The sequence below is a fragment of the Mytilus galloprovincialis genome, chromosome 8, assembly GCF_965363235.1.
Source record: "Mytilus galloprovincialis chromosome 8, xbMytGall1.hap1.1, whole genome shotgun sequence".
Lineage (NCBI taxonomy): Eukaryota > Metazoa > Mollusca > Bivalvia > Mytilida > Mytilidae > Mytilus > Mytilus galloprovincialis.
Window position 1 is genome coordinate 19,754,781 of NC_134845.1, and position 27,962 is coordinate 19,782,742.

A 27,962-nucleotide genomic window follows, 5' to 3' on the forward strand; every position below is an offset into this window, starting at 1 on the left:
TATATAGATGCAACGAAATCTTAAAAATCTTGTTTTATATTTTATGATGTGAAATTGTCTATTTATATGCGTGGATTAAGTTTTTAGGCAATATGAACATTTTAATCAATTTTAAGTATATGAAAAGGAAAAAAAGTGATTTTCTTTTAGCTTTTAGATCTTTTTATCATATCACGAAAGGCGAACTATTTTACATTTTACTGCTGCAAATCTATTGTTCTTTTTATTAGTGCGAATTTGAGTGTAGCAACTTATTTTACAACATTGTCTTTTAAGAATGAACTATTTTACTACATTGTCTCTTAAGAATGAACTATTTTACTACGTAAACATATATAATCCCATTGTATATATGTCCGGTAACTAGCCTAACAATTTTAAACGCAACTAAGAATACATACAACAAGATATATGTGAAACTACAAAAGTGATCCTGTATATAGCGGTGGAGGATGGAATTATTCAAATTATAGTGTAAATATATTCCTACTTGTATGGTGGTGGGTTTTGTTTTACATGCCTTAACGGTGTGGTTGTCCTACAAAGGATGTGAAGATTTGGAAGAAGAAGATACTAAAACATGTATGGTCAGCTGGACCGTACGAGTATACTCATACGGTCCGACCGTACGCGTATGGTCGGACCGTACGAGTATACGTATACGGTCCGGACCGTACGCGTACGGTCCAAATACTCGTATGGTCTGGAACATATACACTACCTTTTTCACAAATGTCTAATATTTTTTCATTTTTTTGTTTTCATGCCTCTCTGTGAGCTGAATATGTTAATTTGATCATTTTACATCACTATTTGATATTTAATCGGCATTTGAAAATATTTGTTATTAATTTAGTTTGGTGATTTACAGCAAGCTGACACGCGAGCGGCAACCAGTGCCCCCGCAATAACTTGAAAGCACTTTGACGATATCTTTTCATATTTAGATATGTTGTTTCCTATGACTAAATGAAGATTAAGTTTGAATTTCATGATTTTAGCTGTTATCGTTGTTGAGTTGAACACCTTTAAGTAGCGAAAAGTGATACTTAGATTCATTTTGGCCTTTCTATTTCTAAGACCTACCCACATTCAATTTGTTTTTCAATTGATCCTGATTGAGTCTAGATTTGCAAATATCATTTTATTGCAGAAAATCCTATTTGCTGTTGATTGGACAGCCTCGTGTATAGTATGTGTTTGTCTGAGGTCAAGTACAAACCTCAAAGACCCTTGTTCTTTGCAGGTTTAACTTGTTCGAACTGAAGTTGCTTGTCCAAGTTACATACTTCAATCCTTTATTTCCATTTTATACTAACACCACCGTAAAAATTGTAAAGGAGTTCTGATGATACTGAAGAGTAAACAGTTTGTGCTCCACTAGTGGCCTAATCATATTCCTCATGACAAGTACAAATTAAGTGATAAATTGCATTGCTACTACATCTTTTCAAATTGACAAATTCAAAACACGTTTATTGAGGACAAACAATAATTTTTAGGTTTCAAAATGAACATTTTATACAATTTAGCATGAAGGCTGAGCTGTAAAGTTTTCAATATACAATTCTCACATATCAATTGTACAATTGGGCATCTATGTCCAAACGTACATTGTCGAATCCGAAGTTTTGGTCGGAACTTAGCAGACCGTTTCATATTCATGTCAAATTACAACTTGCAAGTTTTCTAAGCAGGAAACGTTGTACTATGCAAAGGTTGAGTGACATTAAAGAAAAAAAGAGTAATAACAAACTATTTATTTTTTTATTTATTAGATAATAAATCAAACAAAGTGAAATGTGTTATTTCATCATACCTGAAACCCATATATATTGCTAATGCTAATCAAACCCCAAGCATTGTATTGAATAACTTGGGTAGTGTCTATGATTGCTGTTGCATAAAGTGATATATCTTCAAACGAACAAACAAAAACCTATAACAAATACATGAATATACCAGGAATTTTAAAGTTACGTAACATATTTTCAACAATAATAATAACAAAATATCACAGATAATTAACTAGTCACTGGGATAGTGTTGATAACAACTAATACCTAAACCCTGATATTCTGATAGAATAAAACCAACCATAATATAGTCTGATTAAAACACACAAAAATGTAAATTTCTATCACTCATACATATCTGCTGGATAAGCAAATGATGTACACAATATAGCACTAATTATGCTGGTGGAAATGCTAACAAAATTCATTTTGATGGAAATAGCGACCATGAATAAATGGTAGAACTAGAAACATAATTAAATGCAGCCTTTAATGATTAACATCATGCTTATATTCAAAATTTCTTTCGTATGTTAGAAAATAAAAATGAAAAACGCCAATCTGATGAACATACTAGATCTGGCTTGTTGAGTAAAAGAGATTTGAAAGGGTTTCGACAACTTTGAAAGGTTTGATTGCAATTCAAATGTATACAGATTTGTTTTAGCAAATTATTCTACATTTGTATATGTAAAATAAATCTCTTGTGTAAATTGAAATAAAATTATCGATATAAATTTTACTGTACCACATGCGCATTTTCACAATTCGTGTCTCTTCTGTGATGCTCGAAACGATAATTTTTGAATTATCAAAACTTCGTTCAAACGTTAAAAAACTAGTTAATCCCAAAATGGAACAAAAGTAAGGTCAACTTCTGAAATGTTTTAAAGCATTACTATTAAGTTCACTGCAGAAGAAATTGATAAAAATAATATGCATTTAAACTAAATTAGTATAGTACCTTCAACGGATAGCTGGGTATTTCAAATACTTATTCCTTATTTTACTGCGTTTTACTAAGGATGCTCTGCCAATGTTCTACGTAAAAAATGTCCTTTGTCAATTATTTATTCACATTATCTTATACTTATTATAGAAGTACTCTCCTCATATAATCACAAGGTACCTAGTGAATTGTTGTAACCTATATTGTTTTAACCAAGCAATGCTAGCTTTTTTACTGTCTAGGCATTGTCCTGTTTCTCGATTATTCACGTACTTAATGCGAGACTATCTCTTCACCAAACCATTTCCAACAGTTCTACTCGAAAATTAAATAAATCATACCAACTCAATAAAAAAATACCTAACAATAACAGATTTCTTAATACTTGGTCATATTTTGTATATGCCAACAGTCGAATCATAACCGAATATCATTTACATTTTCCATGAAGACAGAAAATCCATTGATACATCATGTTCAGTCCTCGAAGTATTTCCTTTACTTGTTTGCACTTCCGCCATTTTTTTGTGAAGACCGGAAAGATTTCTTCTTATTTCTTCCTCCTAAAATATAAATTAACTACATCAGATTTAAGTCCAAAATTGTATATCTAAAATGAGCAGAAAATTATTACCACTTTAAACAGGACTTAACAGTTGCCTCCTAAAAAAAATCTTGGATATAAATGACTTTTGCTATTAATGAAATTTTCGAATTTTGTGCGGCACACGAATAAATCAAAATATACTGGGTGTAAAACAACCATATTATATCGAGTAGTTTAACATTTATAAACAGTAACTCAACAGAAAATAACATATCAATGATATTTCATGTCAATACAAAAGTGTGGACTATTGGTCTGGGTATATCCCAAGAGAAAAACCTTTGCATAACGAGATAACTATATTACCGTTTCAGAATTCGTTTCCTGGAGGTCCTCTAGGATGTTGTTGCGAAGAGCAAAGAATGAAGTCCTTATAGCACTCTGCTTTGATTGTTGTCCATAACTTCCAAAACTAGGACTACTTCGGTTTCCATACAATATTTCCTCTGTTTCCATGTCAATTCTTAAATTAAATAATGAAATTAATACATATTTTTGATTGATTGCTCATTGCTTGGAATCCAATACACACTTGTATTTGAATAGTAAAATTCAAGAACCAAAATGAAAATTCAGTTCTTTTAAATTGTATTGAAAATTCAATTGTTTTTTTAAATTGTATGGAAAATTCAGTTTTTTTTTTAATTGTATTGAAAATTCAGTATTTTTAATTGTATAAGATATTAGAGTATTGCCAATTACACACGAGAGTATAAACGAAGTTGATTCAGGCAAACATGATTCCCCTTAATTTTGAATGTACTAATCTACAAGGTTTTACTGTGAGATTTACCTGGCTTTTTCGAGATCACGTGCTGCAACTTCTGCCTTTGATACCATATGGGTACAAAGCTTGTCAATAGATTTCGCAAAGTCATCAAATGACGCTGAAATGAGATATAAAGACACGTTTGTTCAGTCTTAAGTGTAAAATGATTACATATCCTGAAAACAAAGACAAACATGAAGACTTAAGTATGTTTTTATTTTGTATTAAGATCATCCCACCAAGTATAAACAAAAGTATGTAAATCTGGTAATTTATTTGAAAGTTTATCTGTATTTTTCTAATCGGTGAAATGTAACATATTAGAATGGACTTTTCTTCAAGCTCGTATAGATATAAGACCAGTTCAAAACATTGTACTTTATGATTGTATTTGAAATGATGATACATTATAATTATAACTATAATGCCACAGCAATGTTTGCTCGAACGTTAAAAAGATCCCTTTCTTTAATCTACAATTATTATTCCCTCTTAGGGTGAAAAAAGTTCCTTAGGCTGAAATAAGTTTCTATTTTTAGCAGGTGATTTGCTCATTGAAATTATAGGAGATTGATAGTTGGATACTGCACCGTCTTGTTAGAAACTATTTTCTGATTTTAAACTGTGTTGTGAACTGAAACTGTTATGAGTGTTGAAACTGAATGCACGAAAAGGTGTAATTTGTATGAAGACTGTTTATTTAGTGGTAAATAAACTGCTGTGAGTGGTGAAATTTTCCAAATTACATTTCACTCATTGCCTAGTAATTTTTAAAGTATATTGTGACAAGAAATGTCGATTCTGAAAACATCATAAGAAATATTGAAACAAAAAGTGCGATGTTCCTATACTTCTTGTTAGACATGTTTAACTCATGGTTCAACATCATTCCGTAACTACGTTTTATTTCCGATTATATTCCTAAATTATATTATACTGGTATCTGTGCTGAAAAAGTCACAATAAATGTGTAAGTGAGGAAATGTGACAAATGTTTAAAAATACCTTCCGATTCTGTAAATCAAAAAAATTTCAATTCTAAAGTACTATTGACAATGCAGATTTTCTATTGGTTGAATTCATTAAATGCAATACATGTGCACGATTGAACTCTTGATTTCTAAAAGTATATTAGATAAGATTAGATAGCTTCAAATACTGACAAGCCATATCTTCATAGTTGTTGTATGTGTAAACATTAAAAATTGATTACTTTCGTTAGATTCATAAGTTTGCATTGATGAACACATTAGTTAGGTTCAAATTATACATTTAACAGATCATTTCATAATCTGGGTGGCTTAGGTTTGTTTTCTAAAGGGTATATGTATAATTACCTTAAGCAAGTCAAGGTAATTTATCTCTCACTTTTTTGCACAATTATTTCATGCATCGGGTTAGGATATATATTAATTTCGTGTTATTCTCAGTTTTTACCAGAAATAATCACTCATTTTCAACATTTCATACAAGAATATTTAATGTTCTCCCTAACAATACAATAAGACATAAAAACAATAGGCGTTGAGTTTTAAAAAAATTCAAAGTTGACTTCATAATCAGAAGATGCGTTATATCCAAAATTAAATTACTTGTTTTTGTATTAAAGTGTTCAATGTACTTACCTTTCATTACTCCTTCTACGCCTATTAGGTCTTGTTGAGTAATAGATGTGTTAGCTAGTTCCTCTCCCAAACTTTCATTCAGGTCCGGAATATCCCCAAGTAATTCATGGAATGATTTCTCGCTGCTTATTAGAGTTCCATAATTTCGACCAATCTTCCTTGCTGCTTGTGACATTTTTCGACACATCGTATTGATATGTCGTAGCCTCTGAATTTCTTTCTCAATGTCATCATTGAGTGTTTCCTCTGAGACTTGTGACTTTTCTTTCATACTGTGCCAATACTTCTTGAAAACATTCATAGTTCTGTTTTTCCAGGTGCGACGGCCTCCCCAGTCTGTAAAATTTGGTAAATTTCAGAAATGTACTAGTTGCAATTTAAAGCACGAAATACAGCATTTTCAAAACAAAAAATGATTTAAAAAAAAACCCAGTTAATTGGTGATTTTCCAAATGAGAAATGTCGTAGAATACTAGCAAAATGAAGAGAATTCATCTACAAATGGACGCGACTTACCTTTTGAAATGTGTTCCTCTTTTTCTATTTCATCGAGTGCTGCTTCAACCTCGTCTTGATCAGGTTCATCATCTGACTGTTGTGCCATCTTACTTTTTAACCGGGCTTCTCTCAACAATTCTGGGACCCTAGCGCTGCTTTTGTGTGGCTTTTGCGGTGTTGACGTTCCTGATATATTAAAAGAACAATAAGTGTTTTGTTCGTGATATTCCATTGTGCAGAGCATTGATGTCAGAAATATTGATTCATGTATTATACTGTCATCAAAATTAAAAGTCATATATGGTACTACACAATTTATTAAACAAAGTTGAATTGCTAATACTGATCGAATAATATACTGTTCCCTGGTTTTAATCTAAAAAAAAATGTACTTACAACTTTCTAATAAAAAATATCCTTTAGTCGCAAGACGGAATGCGCATATTAAATTTGGTGAAAATGATTACTTGCAGTGATCAATCTGATCATTACACCGTTACATCTGATCTGCGCCTACATGTTATTTAGAAATATTTTTAAATTACCAAGCGTAGGTCCACTGAAATGATGCGATGGTCCGGTAAAGCTATCGTCTCCCTTTGATTCTGGTATTTCAGAGAATGTGAGCTGGGTCGTGTCTTTGTGGAATGATCTCATACTGTGGTGTAGGAAACTTGATTCTATGTTTTAAACGATACATGTTATATTTAATGCAGAGTTCAAATTGTGCTTCAGTTATTAGAACATATAATTACTATACAAATAAATCTGTTGTTGAATACTGGAAGCAAGATAATGCGATATAAATGTAAAGATACAAATACTGTTACAGAAATGCATAGCCTTATATTAAAATTTTACTAGAAAGAGCTGTGTTCGTAGCATAAACTATAAATACAGAACGACAAAGCGAACAAAATAAAAAAAAACGGATTTAATAAACTATTGATGTTGGTAAAATGTTGTCTGCATGGTTATTCTTGTTTCTTCTTTCTATCAGTTGTCAAAGTTTGTTTACAATATTAATTTTTCAACAATTTAACCTTCAGTGTAACTTTGTTAAAACTGACTAATAAATAAAGCTATCATAGATACAAGGATTAAAATGTTCTATGTAAAGAATCTAACAACCGGTAAAAGACCAATCACCACAGTGAAAAGAAGAGATAACAAGTGAAAGTGCACTTCCATGAAGAGATGAAAGTCGTATATAAAAGGTGAAAAAACATACCAAACACACACAGCTTACAAAATAACCCTTAGATTATATATAAAAACAAAAGGAGGATTGAATATTCATAAGCAGTTTTCCTTTTTTCCTTTCAGTTGAGCTACTTCATTGTATATGTATTTTCTTTTTCTTACCTGCTCCAGTGAGCTCTTGCTGTTGCACATGTCCATCAGGTAAAACATATATGTGTACCCCACCTGTATTTCTACCATGGAAAAGGTTTTCACCAGTGGCAGTGTGCAAGGTTACATCTTTCTTAACATCATCTTATAAAACATAAAAATTCAAATTTCATGGAACAATTGAAGGTTTTCTGACAACAACATTGAAAAATGTAAAATTACAAAGATGTATACATATCACCAGCCCAGTAGTCAGCATTTCTGTGTTGACTTGAGTTATCATTGATATGTTCATAATCATAAATTAACTGTTAACAAAACTTTGAATTTTTGAAAATCTAAGGCTTTTCTACCTCAGGAATAGATTAACCTTAGCCGTATTTGGCGAAACTTTTAGGAATTTTTGGTCCTCAATGCTCTTCAACTTCGTACTTTATTTGGCCTTTTAAACTTTTTTGATTCGAGCGTAACTGATGAGTCTTTTGTAGACGAATCGCGCGTCTGGCGTAAATATAGAATTTTGGTCCTGGTATCTATGATGAGTTTATAGTACATGAAATATAAAGCAAGGTATTTAATAGAGGAGAGAAAAAAAGAATACAAAAATAATGGTAGTTTTCAAAAGCATTAAGTCACACGTCTAATTTTAGACTATCAAGCTAAAACAATAAAAGGTTAAGGTTGCAAGCTTGCTCTCTATAGGTGACAGATCAAAGCAATTACATGTATTGTAAGGTTATTTGCCACGAGATCTTTAGTATCCATTTTGTCATTATATTTTCCTAAAGTTCATACCCATTACAGATTGGTGTACTGTATTATGAAAAAGGTTTTTGTCTCTTTTTATTTATGAAAAAATTGTCCGTATAAAAAAAAAAGTGGTATACAATTATTTATTTATATCGATCAATTATAATGTATAGTATATCAAGAATTTGTATAGCTTTGAATTTCACTAATATGCTAACAAGAAATAACAGAAAAAGTATTAGATCTACTTGGTAGATGAAGACTCAACAAATTCTGATCTAAAAAGTATAGAAAATATCTTAAAATTTCAGAAAACAACTGAAGGTGAAATGTTAGATTTGTTTCATCAAACACTATTTTAAATACAGAGTGAAGTACGTGAGGGTTATTTCAGAGTACCTATATCAAAACTTACCGTCAATAATTATCGAGGGAAGAACATAATCATCTGAAATTCATTTACCTCCAAAATGACATACGAGAGAGAGACTTTGTAAATGGTATATAAACATGTGTTTTTTTTATAAACTCAATCCTGTGTACAATGTGAACCATGTATTTATGTGAAAATTACCGAACTGCTTACCATTACAAAAAAATGAACCGTTTCTACCCTCATACAATGAAAGTGAATGTTTATAAACCATAACAAGTGAACAATAAACCAATTGTGCTTAATAATCATTATGAATTTATGCATAACCACGCTTCCACCATGATTTACAACGTACGTGATGGTGGAGAATATCGCAACATTCCTGTTGGTTTATCGAAAAGTTAATAAGTTTGTTTATTCAAATACATATTCTGTATAGTTATACTGCAATGACATTTCTTGAATTATTGAAAACAAAAGCAAATCATTCATTCTCACACATTGTTGACAACATCGTGTAATTCTAAACGACTGTCATATAAGTGAAAGCTCTAGCTAGCTATAAAACTAAGTTTAATCCACCATATTTTATATAAGGAAATGTTTGTACCAAGTCAGGAATATGACAGTTGTTTTCCATTTGTTTGATGTGTTTGTGCTCTTGATTAAGTCATTTGATAAGGGACTTTGCGCTTTGAATTTTCTCCGTTTGGTATTTCTGTTATTTTACTTTAATTTTTATTTTTATTACTGTCCAGAGTCAAGAGTTTGTAGATAAACTCAAAATACCCTTTTGTCATATTCTTAAAACATTTGTAATTCAACATGTATTATTTATCGTGTATCTTTTGTTTTTGTGAAGTAGTAGTTTCTACTCACATTAGTTCCAACCCAGTGATTTGTTCACGTAGCTTGTATATGTTTTTTGCACGCAAAAGAAGCAAAGGTTATATTATATTTTGCATCATGCACTATTATTGATTCATGTTTTGTAAACATTGAGGTGGGTTGACGTGAATACAATTTATCAATTTATCATCGAACTTTTAAAACTGTAGTTTGAATGTCTACTTCACGTATAATTTGATGGTTGTACTTTCGATCTTTGTACACGATCAGTATAAAAATCACTATATAATACATTATATAGTTTAGTGAAGGTACATCAAGCAAATCGCTTCAGATTCTCAAAATGTTTACAAGTTTTAAATTTTAATTTTAGATAGTTACCTTTTTTATCTAACAAATTACGTAATACTTCTACAGCTGCTGAGAAATCTCCATCTTCCTCAACCATTTGCAAATGTTTAAATTTTCTTACAGCTGACTCTAAAGACGGTATATCAGATATTCTGGTAGCTTTTCTCAGCTCTTTTCTAGCAATGAGTCTTCCTGAAAATGAAGATAAACAAATTCGTTTATTTGGGAATATCATCTTATCATTTTCTAGTAGTATACAAAAGCCAATTGAAGTCATACTTTAAAAGTATATTATTTTAAATTTATAATGAAAACAAAATTTATTTAAAAAGATTTTTTTTTCAAATCGTTCAATAATTGTCACTTTTATATAACTATTTACATGCATTATTATTCAATACCCACTATTAATTTTTGCATAGACAATTTGACTTATTTTTTAGAAGAAGTTTTGCATATTTTGACAACATCATTCATTTACTATACCTTCTTCATCTAAAAGTTCACGCAAAAGAACCTCTGCACGAGTTATATCAACAGTAGCACCCTTGGGGTTTAATTCTTTAGCACGTGCAAGGCACTTTTCCAATTTTGGCCGGTTCCTGTCATCAACAGCCTGATTCAAACGTGTTATTATACGACTTTGTTCTGAAAATGAAGAAAATAACCAATAAATGCAATGCATTAAAATTGCGTCGGTAGATTATCTGGAAACTCTCTCTCTCTCTCTCTCTCTCTCTCTCTCTCTCTCTCTCTCTCTCTCTCTCTCAAATTAATGTCTCCTAAACTATCGGGTTTCTACGTTGTATCACTAATTGTGTGTCTGTGCACGTGTGTAAGGGTGTGTACTTACTTTCAGCTTCCTTAGATTCTAGTCTGTTCAATGCATCTCTAAAGGTGACTTCTTGTTTCATTTCCATTTGCAACAGGTCCTCCTTTGACACAACCTTAAGGAATATACAAAATAAATCTTGAAAGAGAAACTTAAAAGATCAGCGAACTATGCGGTACCATGCGCTTTGTATAGTGTTTGAAGGTCAAATAGTGATCTATAGTTGTTAATTTGTGTGTCATTTGGTCACTTGTGGAGAGTTTTATCATGTGAAATCATACCAGATCTTCTAATTTCAATATACATATATATTTTAAACCATAACTGTCTCATGGTTAACTTTGTCCTATAGAAATGTGAACGATCAAGACTATTCTATTAATGGCGAATATACATTTATGATACCAAAGTCACTGAGAATAGTATCTCCTGCTGATGAGTGGATGGTTACCTCGAGGGGATTAAAAGTAAGATAAAGTTAGTTTTAATTTTAAAAAAATATATATACACAAAATGTCAGTTTTGATTTCACTTTCACCTATGTTGAATTTGGCTTATTTGCACTAATTGTCATATTGTATATTGTTACAGTACTAGTATATACAATTAGATACCGGGCTTAGAATTGTGTACGACAGACGCGCGTTTAGTCTACAAAAAACTCATCAGTGACGCCCGAATCGCAAAAGTTAAAATAGGCAAAACAAGGCACTAATCTGAAGAATTGAACACTTACTTCGTATGATACTATCTTTTCTGCTTGATCTCTGTTTGTCTCTTTTGCCATGATATCTATCACACTTCCCGGCGGCCCGGTTTTAAGTAATCCCTCCCAATACCCATTTTCATTTTTCTTCATCTTGCATTCTGGGTGACCTTTTACTAAGACAACACTTGCTTCAGGAATGGCAATCGACATCATAACTTTTTCATTGGAAGGTAGGCAGCAATGTTCAGGCTCTTTTATGCTGTATCCATGACACCAGGCTGGCAGCAGTGCAGTTGTTGGTACAGGAGTTCCGGTCAATGTTGGCAACACGACTTCAATGATTTTGACGTATAGTGGCAAGAATAAATCTGAATCGTCAACTGCATCTGTATTTCGTGCAAACACAGTTAATGTGTATGTTCCCATCTTGGGGAAAGTGGCACAAATCAAAACCAATTCTCCCTTTGTATCAACTGAGACATAGTTATGGTAATCTGTTGTTGTGTCACCCTCTTCCAGTTCCAGCGATGCGGCTACTAGTATGTTTCTTTTTCGTTTGATAGCCATTTTATATTCTCCCGTAACAAGATTAGTTACAAAGGACGGCCAAGGGTCATCTTCAGAGAATCCCAATTGAGCAAATGTTGCAGTTGGACCTAACTGTTTTCCTTCTGTATCAGGAAAGGGATCAGATTCGAGGGGTTCGTCCTGACAGCTAACAAGATAACTACAGGCTGGAGCAAATCTTGTTTTCTTGTTCTTTTCCTTTGCCATTACATTAAGTGCATACTCGCCTGCTTCCGGAAGTCTCACGTTTATAGACATTTCTCCATTCTCAATTGTATGAAGAATATGACCTTCAGTGACAGGTATATCAACTTCGCCCTTCACTAAATCATGTTTAAATTCAAGTTCCCTATCCAATGAAAATTTAATTTCTGCATCGCCATCATCAGCTTCGATTTGACCCTTACGATGAGTTAACGGTACCATTCCCATATCTTTCGTATCCTCCCCTGGACCCCATTCTTCGCGAATATTTGGAGGAAGTGGTTTACAATCTTCCTTTATATCATGACAAGTGAGGAAGTACGTCACTAGCAACGCATGATGTGTGTCTGATTTTTCACTACCATGAAGTTCAAACAGAAATTGCCCTACAAACGGAAATCGAATTACAGCTCTCATAACTCCTTCGTCGAGATCTCTTTCCAAGAAGACAAATCTATCTAAAGCGCTTCTTGTCGAAACCACTTGCTCTCTACAACCTTTTGACCTGTACAGTTTGTAAGCAAACGTCATACGCTTGCTAGTGTCAAATCCGATTTCGAATGTGACTTGTCCGTCATTACTTGACACGTTTGACTTTGGATGTGATTTCAAGGTCAATTTTTCCTGAAAGAAGTCAGATCTTATTGCTGGTAATTCTTTTGCCTCGTCGTAAGTTACAGTTCGAGCTAACAACTGCCATTTGTCGTCGTCGGGGAAATGGTCAAACACAAATATTTCTGGGTCAGCTAAAAAGTAAAATTCACGAAATCGGCAGTGCGTTTTATATGTTCCTCTGTTTTCTTGCATTGCACGCTTTGTGCTAACTTTTCCTTTTTCGTCCTCAATAAGCCTCCAATTGTTCTTTGTAACACCATAAGCTGCTTCACATATCCAACGTACATCAATAAGACGCCATTCCCCATCTAGTAATGCCGCAGTCCAGGTTTTTCTTTGATTCTTAAAATCAGCGCCAACCTCGTAATTGATCGTGTTACGTACACAACCTCTAACTAACTCAAATTTTATATCTGCATGTCTGGAAAAAATATTGACTATGTATTAAAAGGTAAAATAAAATGGTTCTGGTTGATAAGGTTTCTGTTTGTTGGAAATAACTTGCTCCTTTCTATCCCCAATTAAAGATACAAAAGAGTTTGCGTTTACAAAAGCATTATTTAAATTAGATAGATATCAAAAGATTTGTTGTGAGTGCCAATGAGACGACTCTCCATCCAAGTCACAATTTGTAGAAGTAAACAACTATAGGTCAGAGTACGGCCTTCAACACGTAGCCTTAGCTCACATCGAACATCAAGCTATAAAGAGCCCCAAAAAATTTATGTTGAAGAATGTAATTATAATTAAACGTATTTTCATTTCATAATATTTCCACGAAGATAAGCGACACAATAATTTCGGACAATAAAGAGTCAAGACGGAGTACTACAAAACGTTACTAGTATTTCATTGCAAGCTTTTTTTGTACAAGTAACTCAAACTATATTAAAGAAGTCAAACAACATACTCGCAGAGTACATGGAATAGTTCGTCGTAATCCATTGTCCGACGTCGAAGCTTCCACAAATAACTTGCAGTAGAATCGTCTGTTGTCCATTCTGTTCTTGGTAAATGTCGTACATAGTCATCCTCCAAACATCGGGCAAGCCATCTGTCAAGAAAAATCAACGCATTGAAATACACGTAAACCGAATCAAATCGAAAAGTTCACTTAAGATTTTCTTTGAAGGGTGTTGAAGACAGTGTATCTTCCAAGCGTTTCATTTTAAAAGAAAATTCATCATTACTTACTACATACAAAGGTTTCGTTTGGTGTGTTTCTGGTAAAGTCGATGGTTAGTTCACAATTGTTGCAATTCCTTAAGGTCAAAATTATTGTATATTGTGTTTTGTTATCCTGTTAAAAATCATTTAATATCAATGCTCTCCAAACATTTTATATTTAGCATTCAAAACTAAAGGCCTCAAACTTTTATTCCAGCAAATAATTTGCGCATGGAGATCAATTTGATTTGATTTGTTTTCTTCTCGTTGTATCAAATTTTATGATTTTACAAGATGGTTTAATTTCAACTCTACATACTGTTATTGGGCTTATAACAATTACACTGTATTCAATATAAACATGTCTGATTTTTATCATCAATGATAAAAATTGTATATTATTTTACTTTTATTATTTCTAATAAATATCAATTTTCTTCTTAAACTATTATAAAACTATAATGACGGAGTGCATAAATCTGAGTCCACAAACGTAACGTCTTCAAATAACTGAAATCATTTACGACGTCAGCATTTCCCCCCAGAAAACGTACAAATGTAAGCGTAACAAAAACACTGGACACTTAGTTTATTACATTACCCTAAACATAAACGTTCATTATACTCCTCTTTTTTTTTTACAACGAAGTGCAGCAGATGCACATTCTGGAAATATATTTAAATATATGCTAAGGCAATGGTATCTTTTCAAGTTAGTCTATTAAAATAATACAGGAAATATGTGTACCTTGTCAGAACTCTGGCTTTGTCGACATCTGTGTCTGTTGGTTGGTTAGGGTAACTTACCTTGTTAGAACTCTGGCTTTGTCGACATCTGTGTCTGTTGGTTGGAGAAGGTAACTTACCTTGTCAGAACTCTGGCTTTGTCGACATCTGTGTCTGTTGGTTGGTTAGGGTAACTTACCTTGTCAGAACTCTGGCTTTGTCGACATCTGTGTCTATTGGTTGGAGAAGGTAACTTACCTTGTCAGAACTCTGGCTTTATCGACATCTGTGTCTGTTGGTTGGAGAAGGTAACTTACCTTGTCAGAACTCTGGCTTTGTCGACATCTGTGTCTGTTGGTTGGAGAAGGTAACTTACCTTGTCAGAACTCTGGCTTTGTCGACATCTGTGTCTGTTGGTTGGAGTAGGTAACTTACCTTGTCAGAACTCTGGCTTTATCGACATCTGTGTCTGTTGGTTGGTTAGGGTAACTTACCTTGTCAGAACTCTGGCTTTATCGACATCTGTGTCTGTTGGTTGGTTAGGGTAACTTACCTTGTCAGAACTCTGGCTTTGTCGACATCTGTGTCTGTTGGTTGGAGAAGGTAACTTACCTTGTCAGAACTCTGGCTTTATCGACATCTGTGTCTGTTGGTTGGTTAGGGTAACTTACCTTGTCAGAACTCTGGCTTTATCGACATCTGTGTCTGTTGGTTGGTTAGGGTAACTTACCTTGTCAGAACTCTGGCTTTGTCGACATCTGTGTCTGTTGGTTGGAGAAGGTAACTTACCTTGTCAGAACTCTGGCTTTATCGACATCTGTGTCTGTTGGTTGGTTAGGGTAACTTACCTTGTCAGAACTCTGGCTTTGTCGACATCTGTGTCTATTGGTTGGTTAGGGTAACTTACCTTGTCAGAACTCTGGCTTTGTCGACATCTGTGTCTGTTGGTTGGTTAGGGTAACTTACCTTGTCAGAACTCTGGCTTTGTCGACATCTGTGTCTATTGGTTGGAGAAGGTAACTTACCTTGTCAGAACTCTGGCTTTATCGACATCTGTGTCTGTTGGTTGGTTAGGGTAACTTACCTTGTCAGAACTCTGGCTTTGTCGACATCTGTGTCTGTTGGTTGGAGTAGGTAACTTACTAAGTATCGGATGTGCTGATTGATGTATGTGAAGGGTGTCTGTAAGTGAAAAGTGAGACATAAGTTTCATAAATATATTGTGCAAAGCATAACATTAGTTGTATACTAATACGCCTTTTTAATTAATGCAGTAAAGCCATTTGATAAAACTAAGTTCGAAAAGACTTTGTGATTCAACACTACAATAATTAAGGTTTCTATCCTATGATTCTCTGGAACAATGCACCTGAGGATTTTATCAACGCTAAAATAAAATGTTCAGTAAACTCGACACAATTTCATTAAGACTTAAATATATTTAACATGTCTTTGCAATTATAATACATGTATACTGTTTTATGGAATCTTTTAAAATCCAGCCATTACCATATACACGTGGTATGACGCATTAATATTGCGTGACATGCAATAGAATAAAACAATTGCCCCTCATGGCTTTAAACATTTTTAATCTTTTTGTGAATGTTTCACTTTAATTTGAATTTAGCCTGGTTAATAGTACTAAACTAACAAATATTTACAACAAACCTTAATTGCGTGTTCATCTAAAACTGCAAATGCTTCCTCGTCCAGGACATCCTCTTTAGATGTCATGGGAGGTGAGGGGAGCACGTTTCCATCGTCATCAACTGGCCGCTCCCAATCCAACCTCCGGTATACATCCTGGGCTTCCCTCAATAACTCAGGTGTAGGAACTTCTCTGTGGAAGCCTAACTTTCTAAAATGTTCAGTAAGGTCTTCTCTCTGAAATAAAGATAATCATATAATGATTTATACACGTTAATGTCTTCTGTAAACTGTCGTTTAAGTGAAAGATGAGTGTTAAACTCAGAATTACATTGTGTCAAAATCATAATTCTCCAGAATTTATAAAAATAAATCCTCAACTCTTGACTCACGCAAACAACATTCAAAGCAAACCAGTCGTTAATTGGTTCTTTTTATTACCAAGTACATTACGTTTTACTCCAGTTCTTATTCTAGCTTACTTTCTTTACTCATATGGTCTGAATTTATGCCATATGTATAGAAAACTTCAAATACGTCTTTAATATTGGCCATTGTATGTTTACTCTCTTCTAAATACTTGATACAAAATGTGTTTTTTGATCGGCTCTTGGTTTTAATCTGGTGATGTGATATGATCGTTAATGTGTCAACTATCCACAAGAGACTAAGTGACGTGGATCAAACTATAGGCAACTGTATGTAGCCTTCAACATTCAATATCGTATATTTAGCTCAGACATGACAAAATATATAACAATTTAAACGAGACAACTAACGTCCATTTTTACAAGTATGATAAAACAATAAACCACATACAAATAGGACAGACAACAACCCATGACAACCGCTGAATTACAGGATTCCAACTAAGAACATGAACATAATGTGGCAGGTGAAACTATGATGTGGCTCGACACTTTCATAAACTCTGAAAGCGGAGCAAAACTTTAAGGTTAAAACTAACATACACAAAAAAATAGAAGAAAAAAGACATATCTTGACAATCAATGAGTACCAACAGTTACTGAAAGCTGAATCAAAACCAATTACAACTCTGTTTTTTTTTTTTATTCATTTTGTGTTTTTAACGTGGCACTTCTGAGTTGACCTGACATATCATTTATATGGTCATATTTGTACACTAATTGTTTTTACGTAATTGCATAATAGCCTTTAAATTTCAATAACATGATGGTTGTTCACGCCCAACGAGAATAAATCCATGTTCAAATTACTATCACTTTATGAGAGAGAGAGAAAAAAAAACAGTAGGAAAGCCATAGTCAGAGAGATAAAACAAAACTGGAGACGTCTTTTGTTGTTGATATATCAACAGTTAGTGTGACTGTCATTAAACATAAAAATGTCATAAACTTATCTTATTTGGCGTAAACATTAGTTGTATTTATACAATTTAGTTATTCCTATATTTAAAAGAACAAAGTAACAATTAGTATAATAATATTTCAACAAGATTTTAATTCATCGTTGACTTAACGTTTGAGCAAATATTTGTCGTCAATATATGTAATGGACGAGGTAGGGTAATGGACATATTTATCCTCAGTATTTATTATTTGGTTTAAAGGGATGTACATATGTTTGCTTGAAGAAATTGTAAGAAATTGGTTTTTGAAGGACACAAAAATGCACAGAAAATAATGGGACCATAGAAAGATTAAGCTATGTTTTTGGTTCGAAAGTCAGAACTTGCTTAAATGTATCAAATAACATCGTGCATGTCTGGAACTAGATATTTGTTTTTATTTATACAAAAGCTTTGTGTATAAAAGAGAGGTGAAATATACCAAACTGACATTCAAACTCATTGACAACACCATGGCAAAATAAAAGAAAAAGACCAAAGACTAAGAATAGTAACAGAACACAACATAGAAAACTAAAGACTGATAACAAATAAGAATCATATTCTTTACAGATTCAGGGGTACACAGTTCACTTTATTGGTTAAGTAAATAGAAAGTAGTAACAAGGCAACTTCATGGTACACAATAAAATTGAGAATGGAAATGGGGAATGTGTCAAAGAGACAACAACCCGACCAAAGAGCAGAAAACAAGGCCACCAGTGGATCGTGAAACAAGACTTTACCATACATTGATGTGTATGTATGTGTGTGTATAAATATTATCAACATTAAACTATGATCATTTTTATTTAAATCAAACGCTTTTCAGCATATGATTAAAATTTTACTGTATAATTACACTCAACTTGAGTTACGTAGAATTAATGTATTTAACCTGGAACTTTTACATTTTTTTATCTATTGGCCCCAGATTTAACCGAAAAAAGATTAATCTACAAACGTGTTTGAATCTCTTTAAAGAAATCCCATTTAGTTTAAAATATGCTAATTAGGGGTATATATATATATATATGTGTGTTTTCAATGCCTTCATAATGTGTTGTTGAGCATTTTAATACATTTTAACCAGGTCTGTCAAAGTTGTGGTCGTTATTTATTTGAATTATTTATAAAAAATATTCATTTAAATACGGCAATTAAACTTTTAATTACCTTCGATTGTCATAATACACAATATTCAATTTTATCGTTCTGAATAGAAGAAAATTTAATACCTTTTTCAATGATTTAAATTTTGCGTTCCGATGTTAAGTAAAATTGAAAATAATTTCTTTTATTATGAACGTTCAATAGAGATTTTATACTAGGACAAGTGTTTTTGAATTGAAGTTTTGAAATCCAAAGCATCAATTTTCAAAGTTTTGGAACGGGACCAATCAAAATTTGGTAAAATTTAACAATAACGCCGCTAAAACACCGAATGCAACTTACACGATGGAAAAATTGTATCATTTCTTTGAATGAATAGCATCATCAACTTTTTAATTTTTAATTAGTTCTAATATTCTTTAATTTAAATATGCCCTTTTAATATTTTACTAAAAGTGGCATGCTTTCTGAAGAAAACGATACAGCTAAATAATGCATAATATCATAAACTTTCTATATCATTAGTTCATATCTAACACCGGTGTATCTGAAACTCAAAGTAAAAGTGTCGGCAATTATCAATAATACCATGACTTAAGCGGCTAATCTTATGATTGAACTATGAAATCGCACGTTGACCTTAGAATCCATAGAGTATTCAAACTATTTTATTGCAGGGACTTACTATTTATCCGTATCATATCTTGGTTTCACAAAGAGGATTTTGATAATACTTTAAAGTATGCCTTTAAGTCAGATATAGACCACTTGATTGGGTTGGCATACACTATAAAGTGCCAATTTGCTTAAAGGGGAAAATGTATAGTTATTTTATAACAATTGATTTAACCTGCATCCAACACAGGAGTAGGTCCGGTAAGGGCCGATTATGGCCTCTAATTTCAAGTTCATCTGACGAAAGATGTTTGACACTTTTTAAACACTTAAGTGTCTATTTCATTTGATTCAATAAGTTTATGTGAAAGACTTTTACTGATTTAGTCATTAAAAACGCTCCGATTTAAGCTTAAATATGAAAAATCTATCAAATATGCCAAAAAATGTCATTTTTCAGACTGTTTTTGTCAAAAATGAAAGTGGCCGCATCCGTGTTCATCCTCAACCTTTGTATATGGTATGCATTATCATCAAATACAACTTAAATTTCAATATCGAGAATGAACACACATGCAGCCACTTTCTTTTAAGACGGAAACCGTCAAAAATTTAACTAAAATGCTAGAATTGTGAAGATTTCAGTAATTCAGCATGAGATGCTAGTACCCGATATATATGCAATGTATTGTCAAAAAACAGCCCATATTTATGTAGCAGAAGCATTCTACTTTCCAATAAATAACTAATAGTTTAAATTTTAACAATTTTGTAAAACTGCTATATTTGTGGGGCCAAAAAGGGGTCTTACTGGACCTACTCCTTTAATTGGAAAAAAATAAGACATTCACAATTGTATACTGAATTTTTGTTTTTGGAATAAATGCTGACAATTGAGATGCTTAAATGACTTTTATATGAAGTTGCTCTGATGATTCTAGTTATCGGAATGGTTTTCACGAGCGCAAGTAAATACAAAAATCATATAATTGTACGGAGATTTGAGTGATATGTCAAGGAGACAGCAACCAAACAACACAACACATAAAAAGGCATCTTCAGGTTAACATATGGTTTTAACTATAGACTGATGTCCAGAATTGTAGTGAGAACATTTATCAGACTATACCAGAGATATGTGCATCAGTGTCTGCTAAATCAAATTCTCTAAAATTACATAACAAAAAGATAGCATTAAGATATTACAAAGACAACTACTATGTGTACAAGAGATTTCTGACTTCGACAGACAACTCAACATGTTGCAGGATTATACAACCCGCCTCTTTGTTAAATATCAACTCTCTGCATCCATAACATTAACACACTGTATTAGTTGATACAACAATTGCTGTATTAAAGTTAACACTTTATTTTATCATGTTTTCATGTGCAAGACTTCGCTTAATTTTTACATCGATGTGTAAATTTTATGAACCAATGAGTGACATGGAAATAAAAATATGGTCACTACAAGTCTTCTTCCTACCGGCAGCAAAACCCTTGCCAAGTTTGGCGTCCGTTTGGTTGTGCGAGATATTAAGAAACATCATAAAAAATCTTTGTGTGGTCCGTTGGTGGTCTGTTGGCTTGCAAGACATATTTTCAGTCCCTTTCCAATATACCCTCATTTTTCAGTGTCAGTCGAAACGTCCCCGATCGTCCATCTGAACGACATCTGTTACAGTAACCACCTATTGCATATTTCTTCATTTGTACTTATTTTGAACCAGCATGATATATTTTAGAAACCAACAATCAAGCAATCAATGGACCAAAGTTGTATTACACAATGTCATGCTTTCTTCAAACTGCTTATGACGCCGTTGCACTAAATCCGTTGGAGGTGTACAAATAGACATACAGTCTAAAATCACATGGTTTATTAATCAATTGAAATTAAAATTTAGATTCATGAAACTGCGAGAACCCATTTTTTTTATATTTAAAAAAAAAATAAGTAGATAACATTTATGCACCTTTAAAACACCTTAAGATAGTTTTTGATCAATTTAATGGAAGTATTTAACCTTCATAAAAGCCTAAATGCGTAATACTATTCGGTCCTCTACATAATTTGTTTATATACGTACTATGGGACATTTTTGGATACAACTCGTAGTTTCTTGTTGCCAGATATTTTATTCCTGGTATATATTACGACCATAATTATCCAAATTTGACAGCCTACCATTCAAGTATTTAACAAACATTTAAAAGATATGTTCGGAGATTAGGATGTCTTTGTAAATAGTTTTATATTTCTTTAATTTGGCTACATAACGTATACCATATGTCTTGACACAATTCATGTCCATGTAATTCGATATCATACAAGCATTAAGTAAGTTTACATTCGAAATTTTTAAGATTAATGCTATTGTACAATTAAATTCTATCTGTGATATTGGTACAAGGATTTAATACCTCTATACTATCATATATATATCGATGCTAAAAGCCGAGGTTGATTTACTTTTCATTGTTTATTACCATGTCGAATCTAAATACATATTCATAAGGTTTGAACGTACTAGCATCACGACTTTTTGTATAACTTTAAATACATGCATTTCGAAACAGTTTTTATACAATGAACCGACAAAAGAAAGATGAGAAAACAAATTGGGCACCAAAACTAATTGGCGCAATTTATATTCTTACATGCAGGCAAGTCTAACAAATACAAAGCCTGTAATTCAGTATTTGTCGTCTGTATTGTTTTGGACAGTTTGTTTTGGTGTTGTCCTGTTTCACCACTGTCCCAGGGATGGTTGGTCTCGCCCGCTAACATGTTTAAACTAACCACATTATGCATGTACCTGTATGTACCTGTTTGTACCTGTCCCAAATCAGGAGCCTGTAATTTGGTGTTTGCCGTTTGTTGCTGTATATTGTATTTGTTTTCGCATGTTTTATAGTTTTATAGATTGCTATGCGGTATGGGCGCCGCTCATCGTTGAATGCCGTACGGTGATCTTTATAGCTGATAAACTTCTTCTTCGATTTGTCTGTAGTGAATAGTTGTCTCATTGGCAATCATACCACAGCTCAGTTTTATTAGTACAATAGCAAAACAATATGTATTCCATGCCACTGTATTTTATCAAACCTTATGTTTCCTTCATTAACTTAAAAATCCACATATTTGTAAATAATTTTTATCCGTTAATGTTTCTTACTTGTTAACTTTCTTTTTACCTGCTAAATATAGCGTGATCTTGTACAATTTAAAATACAAAAGCCAGTGTGTTATAAATACCCTCAAATCTGCCGTGTTAAAAATCTAAACCAATAACTGGTAGATATTATTCTTAATTAAATTATAATAAGTGTTTTAAAATGTTTTTGATCTTGCAATATTTTTCTTATGTCATGATATTCCAGTTTATTTTTGAAAATTGTGGTATTTTTATTAGATAGCTTAAGTGCATACGACGTCTTCTGAATTGTTTGTACGATAGAATTCGTTCTAGTATCATACTTAAATAAGCATGTATTTTTAAGATTACAAATATTAATAAGCTTGCTTATCTTTTAATCTTGAAGTTGGTAGTCACACCATAAAAAAGGTGAAATTTTTAATCACACCCATTTAACATATTTAGTGATCGAATAAGACTATGTTCAAAATCCCTTTCCAGAACTCATTCAGTACCGTGACCAGAAGCGTTGAATAGGCTTATAGGCCAAACACACACCAACAGTGATAAAACTGATAAGGTAAAATAAAGACAACACTTCATTTCGGGTCTCATACGTGTATAAATGGATATAGTCTTCCCGTTAACGCAGAAGGTTCAAATTGTCCTATGAAAAATAGTGGTGCTATCTTCCATACAATGCAATAGATGATAGAATGCGATTTTAGGATTTGAAAAATTAAAATGTAACTTGACAACTGTGGCTTGATTCTATTAAATTAACTTGACTGATTACAAACGTAGTTGTTTAATTGTTGACAAAATTATCGTTCCAGGTCTTGATACTACCTTATTGATCCAGTTCTAGACGTAGCTGCGCTTGCATTGGGTGCGAAACTCGTGCTTATTTTACGTTCTTTTAAGACTTGCATCAGACGGGCTAAAGTTTATATTTTACAAGTAAGGTAAACTTTCAAACCTTACTTACAAAAATCTCGGTTATATAAATTTCATTAAAAGATCTCGGGAATGGGAATTTTTTTTTTTGGTCGCATGCTTTTTATTGATATTCTCGGTTTCTGGTTCACATTTCTCTATATTTTAAAAATTAGTAAACAGCCAGTAAGGTTTGTTATAAATCTTTCCAGTACCGAAGTACTCATGTCTGACTACCAAGTTAAATAATGATAGTACCCTCGTGAACAGATTATCTACTATCAGATGCATCGACCCAGTACTGTATAAAATAAAAACAAAACAAAACGTTATTTCCATGCGTCCAACGCGCTATTTGGAAATGCCTTCATCAGTTTGATCAAGAGCGAATATTTGAAGGCCAAGAAGATTTGTGTTTTACATCATGCTGCCGTCTTCCAATATCCCGACCCCCTATAAAGGAGGTACATGTCACTTGGAAAAGTTGAAATAAAAATAATTCAAGCTACAGTGTTGCTTCATTGTAAATGTTCTTTAAATAAAGTCGTGTAATATGACGCCGCCTGTTCTGTCAACCACTACCGCATTCCATCACAAAAGATGATAATCGTACGTAGTACTTTTTTTATAAGGACAAGATACTGTGACACGATCGATCGCCAATAAGACAATCGTTCATCAAATACCAAATGACGAGGCGTTTGTATTTGTCTAGTATTATTTAATTATAATTGTTTGTAAAATTGTAACATGATTACAAGACAATATGTTATAGTATTGATTGATGATGTCAATGATTATGTTTTAATTGAACTACGTAACGACATAATTCGTCCATCTTGTAACCTGGTCCATTTATCATAGATGCTTCATCGACAACAAACAACAGGACGGTACCAGTAATTCATGTTTATCTGTATCTCTTTAACAATACAAACAAACAATCTGACATTTCGGAGCGTCACGGCACCTAACGGTTCATCTAGGGAAAGATAAAGACCTCACGTACCCGACATTTCTAGTAGCTGATCGTTCGAACTATTGATCCGTTATAAATCAGAGTTAAATTACAAGATATGTATATTGTTTACCGTTATTCTACCTATTTGTCAAAGATCGATACGAGCTAATCCAATTCACCTAAATCAACAATCCGTACCAGATCAAGATAGACCTTAAATAAATAGATAATTTGTAAACGTTTCATTGTTCGGAAGACAAATGGAATGTAGCGTCTTAAATATCTTGTGTATTCGGTCCTACATAGATATTGTTACATGGTTTCTTTTAACATGTTCGTTGTTTCACTTTTTCCTTCGCTTAGCAGATTTTTAAAGGTGTCAAATTTATTGACACTTTTGTTTTTATTCAAATTTCAAAATGTACATAGATAAACGAATGTGTTTTATCCGATTTTAAATCTTTTGATATATATCTAAGTTGTTTTGTCATGAAAGAAATTGGTGTTAACTGATGGCAGCTCTTTGAAAGTCTGTCTTAAATTTAGTAAAAACTATCTGAACACTTCTGTAGACATTGGTGATGTCGACTATACATTCTTGATAGTGGATCAGAAGACCCAATGGTTGCATTTGACTGTATTCTGCTCTTTAGTCGGGTATTTGTCTCTTTGACACAATCCCCATTTCCTCTATGGTCGGGTATTTGTCTCTTTGACACAATCCCCATTTCCTCTATGCTGTTGTCTATTGTAGTGATATAGATTGTGTGCTGACCTGCAGATGTTTTTTGTTCTTCTTTGTATTGTTGTCTCATGGGCGGTAGCTAAAGTCTCCTTTGATTTATATATGTCCAATACAGATATTGTAAAGTAATGGTCTAGACCTTGGAGTACAGAAAATGTAAAACGTACAGTATTATTGTGCATGGTGAAGTTGTCATGATGAACTCTTCCATCGATTCCACTGGAAGAGGCTTGAAAACATTTTCGTTAGAGTAAAAAGTTACCCTCCACCAACGACACAGCAATCCCACAACAGATTTAACCAAATTTCAACGAATTTACGCATGGTCCTGGCTTTCAAATTTTCTGATTACGTAAATCAAGACGCTTTGGAAGTACGAAATTTACAAACCTTTTGCTTAAAGCATGTTTTTTTATTTAAGGTCATAATACAGTATCTAACATTTAGCAACACTGTCAAATCTCGTAAACACTAACTTGCTTAAAGTTCAAAATAGCTGCATTTTTTATCAAAAGAATAGGGGTATTGATATTCAATCTTAGTCCTTAATATTACGAAAATGTCAACATGTTAAAAAAAATAATATGAAAACAAGAACTTGGCGGATGGGATATGATTGTCAAACTTTAAGGGATAACTACATCATGTATCCACCAGAGCACACAATGATAGTATCAAGTATAGGTCACATTATAATGCATATTATTTTATGCCAAAACATTTCCACTCCTACCGTATTTATTTGGCATTCCTCAATAGTCAGAATAGCTTATAACCAAATCCATAAATCTGGTCGTAAACCTTTTGATGTAAAACTTTATGTTTTAAATGCATTCTACTTATCCTGATTGCAATATAATATAAAAGAAGGATATGCTCGTATTTAGTCAACAAAAATGTTATCTTGGGTATTTGAAAAGGTGAAATCTCCCTATACAATGTTTACATTCAAGCAATTGAATGCACAATCAAGTATATGGTTTGAATTTGTGCCAAATGTGCATGATAAATTAACTCATAATTTTAACTGTCTTAAAGTATAATAATTTAACTAGATATTGGCAAAGTTGCAAATTGCAAATTGGCATATAACAAACAAAATTATTATTGCTTAATTATGACCTTTATACATGTACAAATTTATTTGCTTCGACTCAGCAATTTTTTTACCTTACATGTTTGATGGTAATAACTGGTCGTAACCATGCAATATATGTTATTATAAAAAAAGTTTATAATTTGTAACGTTATTGTTTACAATTTCCTTTATACCGTTTAAAACAATGAACACATCGATTTTTTTGCCTATCGGAATTCTATTCATGACATGCACATTTTCAGTGAAACAGAGTAGGCCAGAAATTCCTTTGTACCTTCTATAATACTTCAAACTGTTTCCTATTGACAAATACGATAATACAATATCCTAATTCAGTTTCTTGTGAAAACAATCATTCAATTATTTATATGAAAAATGATGACGGTCAATCATTAGTGGAAGTTCAACATCTTTATCATAAAGGATTCAATTTTAAATATATTTAATTTCTAAAATTATCAGGTGTGAAATCGTCAAATAAACAAATATCTTAAAGATAATAAGGTATTTAATTTGTCAACATGTAAACAAACTTATATCGTTGCATTAATTTGAATTCTCTTATTAAATAATTGTAGGTTAAAAATGCTTACCCATCTCGCTTCATCAGACTTTCTCTTATCAGAATAATCTTCAACAATTAAAGATGAATCCGTAAATTTCGACATTTAAAGTCGATATTTAAAATTTTATCAATTAACGCAGTTTTGTTAAATTATCATAATATGCACTTCGTTGTAAAGTAATTCCAACCCGAGATTTAGTTTACGTACTTCAAAAGAATTATACCGTCTTATTGTAATTCTGTCACAGTTCAAATCACTCGGGGAATATATTTTGTCAATACACAGAGGTCCGTATAGGGTAATTAACTAAAATAATAGAAAATGGTAAGCTATAAAAGGTAGCTCGTCGATTACGAAAGTGCCTATAATCTTACCATGTTACGACTATCCAGACTGCCTGACGGTTTGAACGTAGTAGTCAAATCCGGTTTCGGATAAATATTTATTTTGCTTATCCAGTTTTATAAATGTTTTCTCTTTTAAAAGATCGATATGAAAATGAGATACCTATATCCAGCAAATATTGATTTAGTTTGATTTTAATGGGTAGAACAATAAATAATTTGTATTTAAATGGCAGTGGTGTATCAAATTGAAATGAGTCGGATAACCTTTATTGCTTTTTAAACAATTCATAATTCAATATATTTTATTATTAATTTTGATTTGCAATAATTGTGAATCTATTGAATTGAATAACACTTGGCATGAATTCAGAATATTTTTTGCAGTTTAGAGATTGACACGAAAACTAAAAACAATTATTATTTGTTGCAGCGAACAGAACTGGCTGTAATTGCGCATTTTTTGTTAACAAGATTTCAATCTTTAAACATAGAGAGCATTTATATAATAACTTGTTATCTAACCCTGTGACACAGTGCCCCTAATTTGAAAATTTAAAGTCTCAAAACGGTTAAAAAATAATGTGAAAACTAATATGCAGTAAATTTATGTTCAGTAAAATTAATGATACTTGATATATGTAATAATGGCGTTAAATACTGTTATTCTTATTCAGA

General features: G+C 32.5%; 1 protein-coding gene across 6 annotated transcripts; it reads right to left on the reverse strand.

Annotated features, from left to right (window-relative positions):
- Positions 1-1,753: 1,753 nt before the first annotated feature.
- Positions 1,754-27,444, reverse strand: LOC143085273 (uncharacterized). 6 transcript variants are annotated; one of them, XM_076261530.1, is made up of 16 exons: positions 27,315-27,444; positions 16,415-16,630; positions 15,828-15,925; positions 13,761-13,904; positions 11,492-13,271; positions 10,777-10,870; positions 10,410-10,571; positions 9,954-10,115; positions 8,763-8,795; positions 7,610-7,741; positions 6,790-6,924; positions 6,263-6,430; positions 5,747-6,082; positions 4,146-4,239; positions 3,659-3,815; positions 1,754-3,308 (listed from the first exon to the last, which is right to left on the reverse strand). In XM_076261530.1, exons 1-16 carry the CDS (start codon positions 27,315-27,317, stop codon positions 3,180-3,182), a joined length of 3,843 nt encoding a protein of 1,280 aa, XP_076117645.1. In that variant the 5' UTR covers positions 27,318-27,444; the 3' UTR covers positions 1,754-3,179. The 6 variants fall into 6 exon arrangements, with proteins under 6 accessions (XP_076117645.1, XP_076117641.1, XP_076117643.1 ...); XM_076261526.1 differs by lacking the exon at positions 27,315-27,444 and adding an exon at positions 26,968-27,285; XM_076261528.1 differs by lacking the exons at positions 8,763-8,795; positions 27,315-27,444 and adding exons at positions 9,079-9,105; positions 26,968-27,285.
- Positions 27,445-27,962: the final 518 nt, after the last annotated feature.

What these genes read in the sequence shown, in the direction of transcription:
- LOC143085273 (XM_076261526.1), bottom strand. Translation starts at nt 27,042, where the DNA reads ATGTCGAAATTTACGGATTCATCTTTAATTGTTGAAGATTATTCTGAT. An exon ending in AAAGCCAGAGTTCTGACAAG is followed by an intron (nt 13,905 to 15,827) that starts GTAAGTTACCCT and finishes TTTTCTTGACAG; the next exon opens with ATGGCTTGCCCGATGTTTGG. An exon ending in AAAAGATAGTATCATACGAA is followed by an intron (nt 10,871 to 11,491) that starts GTAAGTGTTCAA and finishes ATATTCCTTAAG; the next exon opens with GTTGTGTCAAAGGAGGACCT.